General features: G+C 31.8%; 1 protein-coding gene across 1 annotated transcript in view; it reads left to right on the forward strand.

The window, feature by feature from the left end:
• Positions 1–12626, forward strand: part of LOC129959532 (brain tumor protein-like) — a 53524-nt gene that overhangs the window by 31838 nt on the left and 9060 nt on the right. Inside the window, exons 7-8 of the mRNA XM_056072409.1 lie at positions 8491–8983; positions 10235–10492. Of these exons, the coding sequence (XP_055928384.1) occupies positions 8491–8983; positions 10235–10492 (751 nt within the window). The remainder of the gene's footprint in view (positions 1–8490; positions 8984–10234; positions 10493–12626) is intronic.

Raw genomic sequence — 12626 nt, forward strand, 5'->3', positions numbered from 1 at the left:
AAATTCTTGCCGAACAAAATGTAATAATGATTGACGTCCCGCGTGAAAATTCCTTAAGTGATAATACTGGAAAATTAGAGTGGTAATTTTGTGCTTTTTAGGCAGTATTATCTGATGTTTGTGATTATAACTAACATCTGCATGAACCAATCTACCACCTACTCTTAACAAATTGTCTGCATCTAAAAAGGCATTTAAATGACCGATGGGACCCTTCTTCAAAGTTACTCCGTTTTTAGGGCCTTTATCTCTTTATAAAATTCACTTACCTGAATAATCTCCATTAATTTCCTTTTTGCTCTTTCCAATTCACTATTTGTGATTGGACCGGTAATTTTTGTTTTATTCTTAATATTGAATAAAAACCTGCAAAGAAAACTAAATACACGAGTTAATTTTAAATAGTCATTAGTTATGACTAAAAAGTCCTCAAGAAATGAAATATTGTTTACAGAAGATAAACTAATGTTTGACTGTGATTTAAGTTCAGTCAGATATTGTTCATCTGAAATTACAGACTCATCAAGTTCAACACTAGAATGTTTTGTAGAGTCTGGTAAATAGTCAGGACCACACCACCATAAATCGTTGGTTAAGAGTTCATGAGGGTTCAAACCTCTAGATATTATATCTGCAGGATTAAGTTGGGAAGAAATATGTTTCCACTGGAAGTTTTTTGTGGGTTTGTATCTTTGATACCCGAGTAGCAACAAAAGTTTTTAGTTTATATGGAGGTGTTTTTATCCAGGCAAGTGCAATTGTTGAATCTGTGTAACAGTTTGTTTCACTGATTAGCATCTGAAGAGAAAGACGAATTCTTTCTATCAACTGCGAAAGAAGGAGACACGCTGACAACTCCAAACGAGGGATCGAAATTACTTTAATGGGAGCGACTTTTGATTTACTGGCAATAAGTTTATTGACAGCTGTGCCATCTTCCATATTATATTTCATATAAACTACCGCTCCGAAAGCAGCTTCAGAAGCATTAGCATAACCTACTATAACAGTTCTTTCATAAGATTCTGTCAAGATATGTCAAAGAACTTTGAGATTTTCGATGACTTTCAAAGATGTCACAAAATTCGACCATTCTGGCTGAATTGACTGGGGGAGAGTATCTTCCCAGTTCAATTGTTGGATTCATAATTTTTGCATAAAAATTTTGGCCTTTGTAATAACAGGACCAACGAGACCTAATGGATCATACATACGAGCGATAACTGATAACGTCTCTTTTAGTGTAGAAAGGCTTGATCTTTAAGTCTATCTTAAAAAGAAAATAATCTTCTTTTGGTTGCCAATTCAGACCTAAAGCTTTTATTGAAGAATGTCGATCAACGAGAAAATATTGTTGGTTAGTTTCCTCAGAGCTATTATTTATGAGTTCAGATGAATTTGAAGTCCATTTATGAAGCTTCATGCCACAAGTTTGCAGCATTTGTATCGACTGCCTTAGTAATTCCTGGGCTGCTTCTAAAGTAGCAGCACCTGAGACAAAATCGTCCATATATACATCTGTTAGTGTAACTTGCGAAGCTAAGGGAAATTTTTTCGCTTCATCCAAAGCGAGTTGCTTCAAACAACGAATGGCCAAGAATGGAGCCGATTTTGTACCGTAAGTGACAGTGTTAAGACGATAAGTAGTTAAAGACTCATTCATATTATCCTTCCATAATATTTTTAGCAGATTTTGTGTTTCATCAATTAATATTTGACGGTACATCTTCTTAATATCTGCCGTAAATGCGTATTTATAAGTCCTAAATCTAGTCATTATTTCAAAAATATTTTCTTTCACTGCACCGGCAAGAAGCAAATCATTTAAACTTTGTCCCGATGTACTAGGAGAACTGACATTAAATACAACCCTTAATTTTGTGGTTGAGCTTTCAGGTTTGTAAACTCCATGATGCGGCTAATAATACGATCCTTCACAAAGGTCATTATTCACTTTTCCCATATGACCCAAACCTTCATATTCTGCAATAAATTCCTTATATAAATTTTGCATTATTTGATTCTTATGCAATCGCTTAACTGTTTAGTTAAGTTTAACGTTGGCTAAGGCTTTAGAATCACCCAACAAACCTTCTTTCATCGGCATTTTAACCACGAATCGACCATCCTTATTTCTAGTGTGGGTTTCTTTAAAATGCTCCTCACAAAACTCTTCTTCAGTACTAAGAATACTATTTTCTTCACTAATATTTTTCGATTACTTTTTCTATATTCTCATTTCGAGAAACTAAACTACATAAATTAATACATGGCTCCTGATTGTTTGCATTTACATAGCCACCAGCGACATAACCAAATACAGTATTTTGAAAAATTAACGAATTTAGAGATGAACGTATTTGTTCACCCTTAACAGTTTCAAATAAGGTTTCAGCACCCAAAAGGGCATCGATTTTGGAACTCCGTGTAAATTCCGGATCACCAAGCATAACCTGTAGAATTTCTAAATTAACATTTGTTGCCGGAACCATATCCGTAATTTTATCTAATACAAAAAAGGCTTGTTATAAAAAGAAAGATCCATTACAATTGGCTATATTAGAAACAGCCTCATATTCAATCGAAGTAGAAATTCCTTCAAATCCAGAAACCGATGTATTTATTTTTTGTCTTCATAAATTCGCGCTGTCAGCAAACTGTTTTGTTACAAAATTTGCCTGAGAAGCGCTATCAAGTATTACTCTAATTCTTGAGAAGTGGACATAAATATTCTGAATAAGTACTATTGCAGTTGGAAGTAGAACGCTTTTATTTTTTATAAGTAAGCAGGCAGAGGAAGTATGCTGTGAATCGACCAAGGTCACATCTGTTGAGGATAAATCAGTCCTCGGCTCCGAAGGAATTGCTTCGGAATAAGTAATATTTTCCCCTCCGATCGAAGGTTTGCTATGTCTGTGCAAGAGATAATTATGATTACCATTGCAGATGTTACACAAGTACTTAGATTGGCGACAAAAAGCTAATTTGTGCCCTGGTTTTAAACACAACACACAGGAGAGTTTTTTAACCATATTAAAACGTTCCACAGCATTTAAACCAAGAAAACTTTTGCATTTATTGATAGGATGATTTGCTGGTAGACGACAAACAGGACATTTTGATGAAGTGTCATTTACCTTTGTTACTAAAGTACGTGGTTTAGAACTTTGGGAAATAAATTTCGATTTTGGTGGTTGAACGATATTACTTTGCAAATTTTCTAAAATTTGACATCTTTTTTCAATAAATTTTATAAAGGTATCCCAATCAGTTAGCTCATTTGACGTCAAAGTCATTTCAAATTGTTTACGCGATTCTTTATCCAATTTCTGCATAACAATATTAGTCAACATAGCTTCACTTAGTTTATCCAAATCTAAATCCAATAATTTTAGAGCTCTTAAATGTTTATGTATGATCTTAATGATCTTAACTAATTATGAACTAATGATCTTAAATCTTTGGCACTTTCATTGTGCAACGTTTCAATCGAAAATATTTCATTAATTTGAGTATTAACAATAAGTCTTTTATTATCAAATCTATCTTCCAAAGCTTTCATTAAGGAATAAAATGTATCGTCATTCGATATCATCCGAGCCGCACTTCCAACTAAGCATGATTGTAAATAATAAAGCTTTTGCGACTCTGAAAGTTGTTTGTTAGAAGAAATTAACGAATCAAATTGGGCTTTAAAAATGTTCCATTCCTCAAAATTATCCGAAAATTTTGGTAATGGGATTTCTGGCAGCTTCATATTAACATCATTAGATTTATTAATTTTTGCATTGCCATTTTCATGCATGCAATTATCAAAGTTTTTTTTAAGCTTACCTCCAATTTTAAGAAATCCGAGTCGATATCCTCGAAACTTATTTTGAATTTCCACTAAATCTTCATCTTTTTTCACACCTTTGTAGTAGTCTTGTCTTAAAAGTTCAAACTGTTGATTTAATTTATGCACTTTATCCAATTTAACTTTAATTTCTTCTATTTCAACATCCTCTAACTGCTGATCCTTTATTGATGTTAATAGTCTAGTTATTTGCGCCTTGATTCCTATTTAACGAAGTAATGTCTTTCTCCATTATTATTTACTATTCAAATCGAAATTTAATTAAAATTCAAACTCCGCGAGCGGACCAAATTTTATGGTACGAATTTACCATAAGTTTAAGTTGGTTCATTTCAATTTTTTAATAAGTGGACTGTAATCTTGTTTAAAATCAAACGACAATTCGAAAGCCAACTTTTTATTACATCGAGGTTCACCGACCCCGCAACGACTCAATACGAAACTGTTTTGAAAGCTGATCCAATGTCAGCGGGGTTACATAAATTTTATCGCTAAAGCCAAGGCAGCGCATGGTTGCAACATTCTTTAACAAAAAGCGCCAACGAAGCGGTAACAAATACAGTTATGGATTTATATTTTCAGTTAAATCATTGATGAATGTAAACATGTAGAAAGACATTTATTTATTTTTAATATTAGAACTAGTCTCAAACTCCGAAATTTTATTTTCTGACCAGGCAAAAAAAATCCAGTCACATTTTCCCCACCTTTTTTAATATGGGAAAAGCATCTAGAACAATAATAGATATCCAAAAAATGCCAAATAATAATAATCATACAGCCTGTGAAGTACAGAGTAAAGATGCTGTTGATATGAAAGTTTTTAAAAAAATATTTGTGAATCGTGGTATTGAAGAACAATGCAGTTGAAATTCAATAGAACGCTTAAGGTTTTTAATAAGAATGCTGTTACTGCGAGGGATTTTGCAGTGCACTGTATACAAGTTTTGATAATACAAAGAGTATAATTTTTATGATCGGCCAAAATTAAGTGAGCTTTTGTGTAACATTGACCAAATTGTCAAGGAAAGCATATTTTCGAAGTTTGAGAGAGAGAGGGGAAAAGAAAAAAATGAAGCCATTGAGAATGCTCTTCAGCAGAAAATTTGTTAGTTTATCTTTTTTAGTTCTTCACATGGTCCAACCTAAAAAGTTGCTACTTTCCATAATGTTCAGTTACCTAAGTAAGCAAAAGCAGTCTGCATAGTTAAAATTACAGCAATTTGGTCTGGTTTTGTCATTTAAAAATATTATTACCATTCTTTATTCTATTTTACTTTGACTCCCATTTTATGAGAATCCTGTTATGATCATTTTTGCTGCATTGCATGCATTATTATAACAGACTTCCAGCGTGTATTCATTTATTTGTATTTAGATATATAAAGATTGAAGATGTAACCAAATGAGAGTTGTGGAATTTTTGAAATTTTATTTAAACATTTAAAAAATCTTTTTTTTCCTTGTCTTCTACACTACTGTTCACATCTGGCAGTTAATTTATTTGAAGAATGTGTAATTGATTTGAATAGTATATTTTTATATGGCTTGTATATATGTGTATCTAGTAATCGCCAAGTCTTTGTTGATGGCGAGAAATGTTTGAGTGAGATGTGCACAAATGTTGTGAACATGTGCTCCATGCAGCTAGTTAAAAGTGGGGGGGGGATTCGTGAACTATGATTTTAGATAAGTTGATTATCTTTTCAAAAATATTTTTACTTATTTATTCTGCCATTACATTAAGTTTTTAAAAACTGCCTTTTTTCTGTTCGCATTCAATTCTCCTTTTGCTAATTAACAAAAATATCTGAAACTATGCGATAGGGCAAATTATAACTAAATCGCGGGTAAGTTGTAACAAATTACAACTTGTAAGATTTATCTTGTTTTGTGTTTGAATCGCATAGTTCGACTTTCTGCCTTAAAAGTATGCTTGTATCCTCAAAGATGGGTTCTCTCTCTAAGGATTCACCTATGAAAGAATCGAACAAAGGTTCACTTGATGGGAGGAAAAACTCTCTCTTCCTAATACACCTGTAAAGAAAGAAATGAGAACATGGTGATATAATTAATAAGAAATGATAACAGAGAAAACGGATAAGAGGAAATGAAAGGTTTAAGGGGAAAATCCTAAAGAGGGGGGGGGTGAGGATTTTGTACTAGCGTATAGATTCTTAAAAAAAAATTGGTTTTATTCTAACTTGCAGAGATGCGTGCAACAACTCTGCCGATATGTTATATCATATTACACACTAACATCCAGTTTTAAAGCAAATGTTAGGATTATTTTAGAGCAGTTTCTGTAATTTTCAACTGTGTTCAGTGAGAATAGCAAATACTATCTAAGCTGGCACTTCCTCTTTCAACTTTCGCGCCACACCAATGGGAATTCGTTTGGCCCCAACAGTTTAGAATACATCAGACCGCTTACGTAGCCGTTCTTTGGCGAAATAGGATATCGAAACAGGGACAGTTCAGTTCCAGAGACAAGGCATTAAAAACAGATCACCACTGCTCGTATTTTTCATGAATGCGAACGGGGTCAATTCTTAATTCACAGTATTGGGTGCAAAATGGATGCGATAGGACGCTGTCTGTCATTTGCTTGCATTGATTGCAATTCTGATGCAGGCAGACTTTGTTGAATGGTTAAATAATTTTATCACTGTTTTAGTGTATTTATTAGCATTATGCCAAGTGATAATTACCTAATGTCTTGTACATTTTAACTAATAAGTTCATGGTAATGAGAAAATTGTTTTAAACATTTTTATAGCCATAGCTTGACCCACGCCTGTTACAACTTGCGGCATATCCAGAACAAGGTGTAACAACTGACAAATTTTGAAGAATATTTCTATTGCTAAAATCAAAATGTCGGATGTTTTTTATGCAGATATTTAATAGGCTAATTTTATTTTTGTATTAATTAGATAAATTCTTAAATGTTCCTAGTGAAGACCTAGTATTAAAGTTTTTAAAGCAAAATTTTGGATAAATGCACCACTGACTTTTCGAACATTAAGGTACTCGTTTCTGACTTAAGGCCTTATCGGGCAAATACCGTTTACTCTTTCGTAGACAAATAAGTACGAAAAAAAAAAAAAAAACCGTATTTAATGACGTCACTTGAGCATGTGCTATATGGTAAACCCAAAAACACAGGTGTACTTTATGGTTAATTTATCGCTCTTCATGTTTTGTGAATATCTGTAGTTGACTCATTTCTTTAGTGGGATTCTTGTTCATACATTCTGTATTTTACTGCTTATAATGGATTTTTATTGCTATTTTTAGTTTTTTTTTATATAATTTTAGTAACAGTTTTGTACTTTTACTTTGTTCTTTGCTATACTTAATTTTAGTAAGTTTTGTTATTAAACCTAGGATAAATAGCTGCTCAATGACTTTTGTTAATTTTTCGGTAATAACGACAGATTTAAATACAAAAAAAAAAAAAAATCACATAATTGCATAATGCGTCTGTATTGGTATTTTGTAGGTTCAATTGTGAATATCAAATTTAACACAAAAATATGTTAAAAAAGTGATTTTGTGGGTGGGTGTGCAATTAACTTTAAAAATAAAAACTTCTTGTATTTTTTACATTAAAAAATTAAACAACAACAGAATCATTCATATTTTTCAATTCCCTCAAATGTGACTATATGATTTGCTGAACTCTATTTCAATGGTTAGAAAATGAACCATCCTTATTAATTTTCACATCAGCATAGGAATTAAATAATTTTTAAATTGTATGGAAGATGTTACTTACATATTTTAAAAATTCAAAGTATATAATCAAAAACTCTACCACTATTAAAAAAAATTAAAGATTCAATCTGATCAAATATATTTCACAAATAGAAGACACACTTCAACATTTATAATTTTTTTTTTTTTAATTCTGAAAATAAATTTTCTCGGTTTTGATTACTCTTATCTACTGGTGTTAGTATCTCTTCATCTTCTGATAATTTTTGTACGAATTTCTTCGTATAACTTTTTTTTAATAATGAATATTCAGTGGATTCCAAACAGCCGGCTTTTCATGATCAGAAACCGACCAATCAAAACCGACTTTTTATTACACGGCCATACGACTTTTTCTGCCGCCTTTTTACTGAGAAGGAGTGATTAGGGAAATATGTTTACTAATTAGTGTCGTGTTGGCGTCATCACGCTGTTCTTAGCAACTACGTCACTGCCAAGCCGTACACGATTGGTTGAATTTCATTTGCAAACTATCTTTCTGTCCCTATTGTCAACACTTTCAAGCAGTGTGAAAACTGCACACGATGTCGAAAATCTTACCTGACTGGTTTCCTGCAGGCATGAGCGAAAAGCTGTCAACGAAAGTATAAACGATATTTCTCTGCTAAGGCCTTTAAAGTAACGGCACGAAATAGTTTTCCTTTTGCTTTTAGGTAAATGCTACACTTTAGTTAGATTCCTTGTGCTTTTAGGTAAATGCTACATTTTGGTTAGAATAATTTTGATATGCACTCATTTCATTTTCTAAGGGGACTTTTATAACAATGGGTTAGCAAGTCTTGCATTTATCTTAGAATCTAAGGTAATTTTTAATTGAATTGCTTTTCATTAATGATGTTATGTCTTTATTGTAGGTTGTTGGGAAACAGTTGTTATCATTGATTAATAATACTCCGAAACTTGACATCTCAGTTGGAATAACGTTTGAAACTGATGAAAAAAGGTTTGAAGAAAGCATAAAAGAAGCATTTGGAATTGTAAAGAAACCAGAGCCTCCTGTTAAAAAGGAAGACTCCCCTGCATCTCAAAAGACCTCGCCCATGCATTCCAGTTCATCTTTTGAAAGTGATGCATTTAGTCTCTCAACTGGTGTCCTTACTCCTGAGAATCCTCTTCCTTCTCTGGATGTGGATCTTGCTAATAATATAGTAGCTCAGTATAATCTAGCCCAATTGGCGGGCATGGCGGAAAGAAGCATATCTCAGAATTCATGTAATGCTACTACACCCCCTCTCAATTTTTCTGAGCTTTTATGTCCTACTACTGAAGGTGACGTAACAGCACAGTTTAATGCACTCACTAATCTTACAGCACTAGCAAAAATGGGCTCTATATCCATAAATAATGGTAAGATTAATTCTTATAAATTCCTTTGGAAATATACTGTTGATTTCAAGAGATGTTTATGTCTGTTCATAAATTCAGTAATTCTGCGTGACTCTTCAATATATTTTATTCAAAGACTATGTTCTTTATCCTGACTAATGATCATTAACTGATCTTCAATTTACCAGAAGGATTTGTTTTAGCGATAAGTTTACAATTAACATTTATTATGGGTTTATGTATTTTGCTGTTTTATGTAATAACATTAATATAAATCTTACTTGATTTCTAAGGTAAACATAGATATTAACTGCACACTTTGTAACTCATTTAAATTTTTCATCCTTTTTAGTAAAACGTTTAACAAAAGAAAATAGTACACACCTTTCACTAAATATTTCCCTGTGGTTTTGTTGCTGACAATTGGTGAAAATTCTGATTAGATTGAGAAGGAATTTTATATATTAGGTACTCAGGTTTATAGCTTGTTTAGCCTGATATTTGTTATGCTATGGAAGGTTTCACTGTGACAAAAGTAATAAAATTTTATATTCAAATTCCCAAAAATATAGATAATTATCTTCTATATATTATTAAATCCTATATTTGTTACAATTGTCCTAATCCTAAATTGTCACATTAATTTTCATTTATTTTTATTGATCAGCAAATATTCTCAATATGTGCAGATATTCAAAATATCATTTCACATCATTATTCCATTTAACATCAGTAGAAAGAAAATAAAGTAGTTTAAATGCATTTGAATTTAATCATAAAATAAGATGGCATGCACTGTTTTTAACGGTATGCTTATTAAAAATAATCATATAACTTAAGTTAGATACAAATGTAAAAGACATCACTATTTTTTTGACATGATCTACAGTAGCATATTTGTGATCTTAAAGGGTGTGTGGTTAGTTATATATTTTATGACTTTGATAGTCTTAAGATCTAAGTTTTGAATCTTACATGGTTCAGCATTTGTTATTATTCATATTAGTTCTGAATATTTACATAGGTTGGAAAAGAATAGATAAAATAATTTTAGTAATAGTTTTAATGGCTTTTTGATTACATGTTTTTCAATTAGTATGGAATTGATTTTATTGCACTCTGAATTTTTAAACGTTATTATTTACTGTGTTTATTTTGTGTGCAGTAGATTGAACATTTCAAAAAATAGTTGCTGTGTATTTATAATGTCCATATTTATTTGTTAGTGTCCATTCTTGCATAGTTACAAATTCACTTAAAATTTCCTTATAGGTCAACCGTCTTTAAATGGTCAGATGGCTAGTTTGAATCTGCATAATAATCCTATACCTAATTCTCCACCATCTGGAAATCAAGTTTTGAGAGTCATGAACACTCCATCACCCATTGAAGGACTTGAAAGTCTGCTGGGAAGTAACCCTATTGTTAATACTGGTTCCAGAGTTGGAAGTCCTTTGAATGGCCCAGTAATGAATGGAACTCCTTTGCTTGGACATGGACTTCATAGCCCTCCTATTTTACCACCTTCTGGTAAGTTAAATGAATGTGATTTGTATGGATTTTTTGTGTGTGTGTGTGTGTGTGTGTGTGTGTGTGTGTGAAAAAATTTAATCTTAGTAAAAAAAAAAAAAAATATGTAGTTTAAGTTTTATTTTGCATATGATGTTTAGAAAATTGCAACATACTTCAATGGATATTTATAAAGAAATTGGCGATTTCCGTTTTTAATAGAAATAGAATGCTATTGAATTCCATACTGTGAAGTTTTGGAAATGAACTGCTATTTCACGATCTGAAAACTTATTTCTAACAATAAATTGTGTCTGTATCAGAAGCAGAGATCTTATGCATTCTTAATTTTGTTACGTGTTAGTTCTAATGTGTGATGGTTCAGAGTGAAAATATCCATTATGATTTTTAAAAAAAGTAGCCATTTCTAATTTCATTTTGGTGTGATATAAATTCAATATAGTCATGTGAAAGTATATTCTTTATTCATAACACAACTAGGTTTCCAGTCTCATTTGTTCTAAAATGGAAGTATTAGTATTGCCAAGTTCAATTATAATTATATTTGTCATTGATGAGCAGAAAGTGAATCAAAAAGTGTGAATGTTTTTTTTTTTTTTTTTTTTAACTAATTGGTGTCAAAGAAGGCACAGTCTGACAAAACATGCAACTTGCATTTATACTGGTTTGCAAAAATTATAGACATACTAATTTTTTTTCTGTGCATGTGTTTTGCTTATTAATATAAATCAAAACTTGAAATTAAAAAAACCAACTTTCCATTTATTTTATATTATGAGATTTATACACTATTCATAGTTATTGCACGATTACTATAATTCCTAATTTTCCATTCTGAGGTGGGGAAAAAAAAAAAAAAACTTTTGTAAGAGAAATGGGTTAGAACAGCAATATCTTTCCCGAGCCATAGTGTGTATTCATAAAATTTCTATTACATTTGGACAGTGTGGATGTTGAATATCTGAATGGTAAACAGCGATGTTTTTGTGCAACATTTGTTCCTGCTCATTTAATCTTGAGACTACTGGTTACAAGGAAAATTCAAACACTCCTTTATAATGGGAAGTTTGGTGAAGAAAGTGATTCAAGTAGTTGGGGAAAAGGTGTATTCCCTCCTTGGACCACTTTGTTTTCATTTCATTTCATTTAGTGGTAATTGGATAACTGAATTGGAGTGAAATAAAACAACATATAAGTGATTTGAACAGATATTAATTCAATAGAAAGATAATTAATAGTGATCGTCTAATGTGAAAACTTGTAAGTAGTGGTAAGAGTTCTGCTGATGAAGGAAGCATCCTTACCGCCTGAAACAAAAAGATAAGAAATTGTATAGGACTTAGTCAAAATACCCTTTCAGAGACATAAGGTACTAAGATTGAGAGTCTAACTGTTCAATCTACACTATCTTTACCTGGATCTCCTTAATATCTATTGACAAGCATTTTGAGTGAAATAGTAACTTGTATGCCATTATGACCTAGAATACTGGCATGCATTCTTGAACAGTTTATTATCTGATGATTTTTGACTATCGGAATACCTCTGTTTAACTTATGAAGGTTAATGTGATGATTGAGAAATTTTTTAGCAGTGTAACTGTTGATAACTTTTTGTATTGATATAATATCTTTTCCTTTCCGAATTGAACTAGAATATCTTTGAGTCAAAGCTCTGAATCAAATGCTCTTTGACTTGTCAGTGAGAAGTGCAGAACTTCCATTGCTGCATTTACCAAGTAATTAATTGCCTAGTGTATTTTGACACTTCTCTGCATTAAGTAAGAGGAGTACACATGAAAGGGAAGATATATTCTAATTGATGTTGCATCCAAAATAACTTTTCAAAGATATCTGCCTGCTGTATTACCAGATTTCCTTGTGCTTGTTACAAAAATGGTTTAAGTGGGCTAAAGTACAGAATTAATCTTTAAACAAAATAGATAATTAATAATTACATACCGTTAGAATGAAATTGTAGGGCGAAAAAAATGTTAGGTGCTTGCATACTATCTTGAGGATTTGCCTCATCCTCTTCCCAAAATCTAATAAGTCTATGATTCAGTCTTATTATATGAGTGCTTGTGTAGAATTTAAAAGTAGTGCTGTAACTTGTGTAATTCAGAGTTAAAAAG

The sequence above is a fragment of the Argiope bruennichi genome, chromosome X1 (assembly GCF_947563725.1).
Source record: "Argiope bruennichi chromosome X1, qqArgBrue1.1, whole genome shotgun sequence".
Taxonomy (NCBI): domain Eukaryota; kingdom Metazoa; phylum Arthropoda; class Arachnida; order Araneae; family Araneidae; genus Argiope; species Argiope bruennichi.